Raw genomic sequence first — 7,856 nt, 5'->3', positions numbered from 1 at the left:
TATCTGCCTCATTGGCCTTCCCCCTCATCCTTATCCATAAACACTCAACCGTATCATCATCACAATCGTTGAGCTCTATACAATCGAAACACTCCCTAACATACAGAGCCACCCCGCCGCCTCTCCTTTCTCGCCTGTCCCTTCTGAAGAGTCTATAGCCATCCATTGCAGCACTCCAATCGTGAGAGTCACCCCACCATGTTTCTGTGATGGCGACTAAGTCATATCTCTCCCGCTGCACAATGGCTTCCAGCTCCTCCTGCTTGCCGCCCATGCTGCGTGCATTGGTGTAGATGCACTTGAGCTGGGCTATCGATTTCGCCCCCGGCATCGGCATGCCACCTCTAGGCTCATCTCTAGTGAGCCTGGTTTTATCCCCTTCCCCCTTCAAACCTAGTTTAAAGCCCTCTCAATGAGCCCTGCCAATTCATAAGCAATGACCCTTTTCCCCCTGTGAGACAGCTGGACTCCATCTGTCGCCAGCAGGCCCGGTGCCGTGTAAACCTCCCCATGATCAAAAAAGCCAAAATTCCTCCGACGACACCAGCCCCTGAGCCACGTGTTGATCAGGTGTGTTTTCCTGTTCCTTCCAGTGTCCTTCTCTGCCACTGTAGGGATTGAGGAAAACACTACCTGTGCTCCCGATCCTTCAACCAGTCGCCCCAGTGCCCTGAAGTCCCTTTTGATCGCCTCAGGACTTCTCTCTGCAACCTCATCGCTGCCAGCCTGTATAACCAACAGCGGGTAGTAGTCCGCTATGATGCTAAGCGTTCTCAAAAGATAGAAAGATAGGGACTCTTAAGGCTCTGTTTTAAAGCCTACATACTTCTAAGTAAAGCTAGTGTTTTTCTAAACAAAGTGTTTGCAGTGCTGATGAAATTTGGAGTATACAATGAGATAATTCACTTTTTAATAAATCATACTTTTGTGTGTAGCTTTTGAACTCGGCAAAGACACATGATTTCCCACGCATTTCTGGAATACTACGCTGGAACATTACAAACAGAGATGAAAAAATAGTCTTTTCAGTGAGCTTCTATTTACCGTGGAGTATTTTGTTACTTAGTAGTCACTGTATTCTCCACCATTCACCACGCGCAGACGAGGTTCCTACATTTGACTCAAAGACACAAAGAGAGCTGATGCAGAATTAAATTCAGCCACAGGCATGCAGGAGTAAGCTCTTACCAGGCTCAATGTAATTGTGTCCACTCATGGAGAGCCGTCTCCCACGTTCTTAGACCAGAGACATAATGTATACACTTAAACACAGTGATGTCACTCTCATTCACTGCTCTGACAGACATCCACCATTTCAAGAGCCTTCTGCTATACCACAGTTTTCACCTACCCACCAAATGAAAGAGTGAGGTAGGCTGAATCCAGGTGATACCGTCCTACCACCTCCCAGATCCTCTCAGCCTGGAACATAAATTTTCCCTGAAGTTATGCTGAAATATATACATGATGAAATGTAGGCAGGGCACTATCTTTTCCAGTCTGAACTTTGAGAATTATGTCTAAAAAAATAAACAAACAGAAGGTAATCCTGACCAAGCAGCAATATGCACAGGGTTCATAAGCAAAATGGTTGCACCAGCAGGACTTTCCAAAACAAGCTGCTTTAATTTTGGGACTTCAGAACAATTTACAAACCACTACAGAAATTCTAAATGTATTCTAGAGCCAGGGGACAGCCAAAAAACCCAACTGAATGTGTAATTTATTTAGGCCATAAAGAAATGAACTGTTAAAACACTCAAAAGTGGAATACAGGCAGAAAAAAAATGCCTGGACCACATAAGGCAATCCACACAAAAGCCCTAAAAATCCAGCAGATCTGTTGCAAATCCGATCCAGAAATGTATAAACTTCAATTTAAAACTGAATCTCCTTCAAGTCATTCTTAGTGTCTCTGGTATTCATCTAAGACTCTGTAAGCCCGAAGAACAAATACATTGGGCAAAAAAGCAACTCAAAATCCTCAAGGACATCCTAACAAAAAAATCTGATGATTGATTTCTGCCCTGTATCAACCCCTTCAGCCACATTCACCCACAAATCCCTACAAGACTCAGTCTCACAGTCTCTTTCCAAATACAAGACACTTATGAGTGTCAGGCCACACTTCCGAGCCTACAGAATCCATACTGACACAGCTGAACTGTCCACCAAAGAAGACTTCAAAATCTTCAGCCACAGTCAAGGTGTAGCACTTTTGCAGAAGATCCCTCCCTGTCACTCACTGTTGCCCCATTTACCCAGACACTGCTCTGTCCCTTGGGAAGGAAATACCTCTGTACTGCCTAAAAAAACCTCCAGGAGTGCAGAGCTCACACAGAGCCACAGAGCCGAGCCATGGCAACGTCACTTAGATGTCCCAAAGACATCACAGCAGCACCCTTTCTCCTGGCGGATGCTATTAGGATGGACTGCATATGATTGATACCTCCAGGGTACACTGCAAAGATGATATGCCAATCCGTACATGGCTTTGGTCACAGAGGGCTGCAAAAACGCTGGTTGAATCTCCATTTCTGACCAAAAGTTTTGAAATGTTCTGAAGAAGAGGTCTGCTGGACAAACTCACCCAGCACTGCAAAGTTAGGGGAAACAGCTAACAAAGAACCATGTTTACTGAAATGAAACCCCAGCAGATGTTATTCAATCCCCTCAACCAGCACCTCAGCGAATCTGCCTGAACGCAATGTGAGTCTGTTTGCTTTCACAGAATAAAGGGGACGTAAGTAAAGCAGAAGGGCTGTAGGCAAGCTAGCCTCAGATGTTGATCTGAGAAGGGGCTGGGATCACACAGAGGACAGAAGTGGCTGAAACGCAAGATTTTCTGCAAGAAAAAAGATTCAGAATAGCTTTTGTTCTGCCTAAGAATAAAACTGATTTTAAGAACGTCCCGCACAATGGGAATTCTGAAATATTGTTTTGAAAAACATTTAATAAAGCATTTTGCTCCAAATTCCTGAAGGAAACCCTCAAGTGGCTCAGAAAAATGACAATGGCTAGCAATAAATTATACATATATTTGAAAAAAATATAGATAAATGTTCTTTGTTACCTGCAGCAAGGAAAATCTACTCATCAGTTAATATTTTCCATTCAGCTTAATAGCTTGTACTTTTTAAACAAGACTACAAACTGTACCATGAATACTTCTTTTGCCCATGGGAAGAAATGAACTACAGAAAGCAATCAAACGTTCTCAGTGTTTGATTTTGCTTTTGCAAAACAACCTAGTTAGAAGTCTCTAAGGAGATATTCTAGAATCAATTGCATTAAATTATGTTCTGAGAGTCCAACAGCAAGTCAGAATACAAATGAAGGACAAAAAAAGCCATGTTTCCCTTAGTGAAATGAGAACATACCATAAAAAAGGCAATTTGCAGTTAATATTGGATTGGATTCTGGTTTTGTAGTGTAAAAGTTGAAGTTTTGAAAATTATTTTGAACAATTCAACATTTAGGAACCAAAACACTCTCACTTGTTTTGATCTTTGGTTTTAAAATGAAATCAGAATTAAGATCTATTAGGTCTATTTCAAATTCCTTTCAGATTCTAGTCTGTTCCTGTGATCCCAATCATTCAGGACTTTAGCCATCAAGGGAGCATATCACGAGCGTATGTGAGCCCTTTCCAGTGACTGAAGATTTGCATCACCAACGAGAAGGGATCTTTTCTTTTAGCACTCTCCACACAGCTGAGGTTGTGCTTACCACCTTTTACCTTAGCTGGACATATCACAGCTTGAAAATGAGAGAGGCAGGGTCAAAATACATGTAACTAGATAAAAGGTATCACCTTTAGCAAAACACATACCTTTGTGGTATATAAAACATGTGCTGTGGAGGAGGTTTGTAGAGAACTCCTTCATACACAGGCCACAAACCACTTAAAATTCTGAAAAGCGAACTCTTTCCGCAGCCATTGGGTCCAGTGATCAAAAGATTCATCCCCTCCTGGACCTACAATAGCAATGAAAATGCAAAGATGTTACTATGCAGTATATATGGCACAAGACAGTGTAAGACCCCTAGAGGGAGTTACATGAGCATCTATATAAAATTATCAACCCATTTCATTGATTACCTGCGCATATTTATGCAACTATTCTAGAAACAGTGGCATTAGATATAATATGTGGGCTGAAATAATGAAAATAATTTCTATAATGTCTGAGTATTTCTATAAACTACACTGACTATATCACAATGTCAATACACCACAGTCACAATCAATTATTCTAATGCAGATTAGATCCAAAGGTGTTAACGGCATACAGAGCAGTGCTATGCCCATCAGTGATACTTATTTAAGCTATGGGAGCCCAATCAAATGATTTGGAAAATTTCCTTCACATTGCCCTTTCCTGCTTAATTACCAGTGTTATTTTGGGTGTGATGCACTTGGTTTTCTTCACTTGAATATTACCCTGTGTATATATGAGTGTATAATTATGCATAATCACAATGTCATTGTCTATGCTTTACATAAATATATTGACTACATTATATTTTCTGTTGGTTTTGTCTCTTGAGTCAAATGAATAACTGTCTCCTTGACCATAAAGTTGTAATTTTACAAATCTGAAATTCCTATACTGAAGCCATTGCAAGTTTTGCCATAGCTAGGACCCTGTCCTCCTAGTTGCTAATTCCTACACCAATAGAGGTGGCAAGAGGAACACTCTGCTTTAGCTAAATTAAAGAACCCACTGGAATTATTCATGTTAGTGTTCTGATAACTTCAACTATTTTTTAAAATAGCAACACCTGCACTGGAACTTAAGATCAGGATATATATGGGAGTAATTCAGTAAAGGTTATTCATTAAAATTGTGAACAGGTCCTGAGTGGTATCTGGAATAGTTTTTTAAAAACAATACAAGTTTTTAATGAGTAAAGAGTCCACAGTTGGGCTTGTGAACTATGCTGTGAACTATTAGTTAGTACGGCTCTTTGTGGTGATCAAGCAAACCTACAGACTCAATTTTTTCACTGTTTCTGTATAGTCAGACTTTTAAAGGAGCCTATGTGAGTAAAGCATCCCAATTTCATTGAAATTAAGTAAAGATGGATGCAGACTCCCATATACACCTTTGAAAATCTCAGGTTGGTTTTTCACCTGGTAACAGCACCAGAAATCCTCTCTTCTCTTTCTTCGAGCAGGATAAACTTATGTCTGCCTCTATTGAGCTACTATGCCTACCTTTCTGGACTTCCCCTTTTATCCATATGCTCCTCCAAGTACTTAACATAAGGTACATGAATTCTGTGCTGTTTACGTTAATGTGATGGCAACAATCAGAAGATTCTTGCATATCATCTTACTTTGAAGTTTAGTCTGGAAACCACCACATCGCCATTCGGAGTAATAATAGGAACATTTTCACAAATAATTCCATGATCAACATCAATAACTTTCCCTAGAAAGAAAAAAAAATAATTAGAGTTTGTGAAACCTTCCATTAAGCCATGATATGTGACAGTCTCTGTGCACGGCTGAGAAGTATAAATTGGTGAGTTTCAAACAACTCTTTTATGTGCTCCAGGTTCCCCTAGTGGAAAATCTGGATAACAACTCTTAGCTAGTCAGAAAGACACTGTCAGCAGTAGCCAAGAGTGTGCAATGAATCCTAAATTCGATCATAAATATAATGTACAATATGTATCATAAATATATAATGCACTATAAAGACATGTTTATTCACATCCTACCTGTATTTACTGTATTTTGTTTTAAATAGGTGGTCAATATCAACCAGTAAAAAAGTTCAAGGACAGCCTTAGCCATAGGCAGACCAGTTTACCTTCTCTTGAGGATCTAATTAGAATCTACTTTCACTACAAGCTCTGAAACAGTTCAGTCTCCTCCAGCAACGATGGCAAAGGAGAAAACTTTTAATGGCTTGCTTCCATCTCTTTTTGAAGCCACAGACACTGTAAACGTGTCTTGTATTTGCAGAAACCCATATAACATTTCACTCCAGTAGCTACACTTACTATTTGGATTTCTAGCAAATTTAAATATACAATCTCAATCGGACATTTGAATACCCTGTAACACAAGGACTTTGAAATAAATTCTTCCGGAAACAGTAAAAAAATGAAACCAACTCTAACTCCTCAGTTAATGGGCTTCTCTAACAGAACCCAAACAGCTGGGCTCCTAGACAAATATCAGAAATTACAGACAAGATGCAAAGGAAAGAGATTCCTCTTTGTATTAGAAGGCTGCTCATTTTATAACTTAGACTAATCTGAACAAAGAAAAATGGAACTAAGGAAAAGTTGAGTTTATTACAAAAGGATCCGGTGGCATTTCCTTCAGTTAAGGTTAGTTTTACATTTTCCATTAAGAGGCTCTTTGTTCAATTGGTTCCAACTTTGCCAAACCATAACAACCTGGGCAAAAATTTCTGTGCCATGTATCAGCCCAGGCATTCTTTTTTTCCTAAAATAAGTCTTATTTAAAACAGTTCTGTGGTGTCCAACATGAGATTATGGAAACCAAAAGTGTTTAAAGCTATTAATAAAAAATGATTGCAGCCTTCTCATCGCACTAGGGCTCTATTGCCTTCAGACTCCTACAAAGGCACTCGATATGCAACTGTGAGATCAACCACCCCACACCAAGCATGTGTTTTTTGATGCGTTCACAAAAACGCTAACAAATTTGGCCAAGACATACTTTTGTGAGAAAGGGTCATACCAGTCGCTCCAACCACATGAATACTTGTGAAGGACTTGGCATTCATCTGACTATGTCTCCACGGAAAATTATCCTTCACAATCTCAAGCAAATTTTGCAAACTTCACTCATGTTTTTGAAGCACTTGGATACAGTGGAGAAATTCTAGTTAAAATAAATCTATGATAAAAAATAGTAAGCTAAGTAAGTATTAAGTAAACTTAATTCTCATTTCCTAACTTCACAGTGTTTGATTGCAACTTTAGCGTGCTTTTAAAGCATATTTATGTGTAATCAGAAATACAATTTGACAGTATTTGTACAAGATGTATAAAATTCTATTTCAACTTAAAAATTCTGAATTATTAGATACACTATGTGTAAGGCAATATTATTATCTGTTAAAAATATTCTAATAGTTTTCATATTTTCACAATGCTCTTACTGACAACAGTAAACGCAAGGCACAAAACAGACACCCCTTAGTTACATAAACTTATATTGGATGATTCAAAAGGAAATAAGTAGTATGTGTTCAAAGAGCCTTTGGGGAAGCTGAATATTAAGATTTTTCTTTTCTAACAATGCAGACACATATACGTGTCTGCACGTGTACTTTTACCCACGTACAAATCCACTCTGCAGGGATTTCTGAAGTATCAAGACCAAAAGAAAGGAGGAAAAACAGTATTACAATGGGACTTGTCATAAAAAGTGTGGAGCCTGTGGCCTGGATTCACCTGGCCTAAATTCTACTTAAGTCCTTGTGCACAATGCTCGGTATTGGCTAGCTGCCTCTGAGAGCCTGCAACCACTCAGGAGCAAATGCTAGACACCACGACTTAGGAGGAATTCAGGCTGGATGAAATGTGTGGCTGTAGTGGAATCAAATCTTGGGAAAAGGCTGCAGAGAAAAAAGGAGTGGGGTATAAGTATACTAGACCAAAAGTGAACATGAACAGCATGCTTGCATACCGGAACTGTATTTCGTTTTGTTTTTAAAACACAGTTATCTAAAAAGAGCCCTATACTGGGTTTGCATGGCAAGGTTTTGGTAGTGGGGGGGCCACAGGGGTGCCTTCGCGAGAAGCTGCTAGAAGCTTCCCCCATGTCTGATAGAGCCAATGCCAGCCGGCTCCAAGACGGACCTGCC

General features: G+C 39.7%; 1 protein-coding gene across 1 annotated transcript in view; it reads right to left on the bottom strand.

Moving 5' to 3' along the window:
• Window positions 1-7,856, bottom strand: part of ABCD2 (ATP-binding cassette, sub-family D (ALD), member 2) — a 54,282-nt gene that overhangs the window by 34,500 nt on the left and 11,926 nt on the right. Inside the window, exons 5-6 of the mRNA XM_009324373.1 lie at window positions 5,344-5,438; window positions 3,833-3,978 (exon numbers count right to left, since the gene is read on the bottom strand). Coding sequence (XP_009322648.1) covers window positions 3,833-3,978; window positions 5,344-5,438 — 241 coding nt within the window. The remainder of the gene's footprint in view (window positions 1-3,832; window positions 3,979-5,343; window positions 5,439-7,856) is intronic.

The sequence above is a fragment of the Pygoscelis adeliae genome, unplaced genomic scaffold, assembly GCF_000699105.1.
Source record: "Pygoscelis adeliae isolate BGI_AS28 unplaced genomic scaffold, ASM69910v1 Scaffold315, whole genome shotgun sequence".
NCBI classification, from domain to species: domain Eukaryota; kingdom Metazoa; phylum Chordata; class Aves; order Sphenisciformes; family Spheniscidae; genus Pygoscelis; species Pygoscelis adeliae.
Note: the sequence above shows the minus strand (reverse complement) of the source record. Positions and strands in the feature narration are given on the sequence as shown.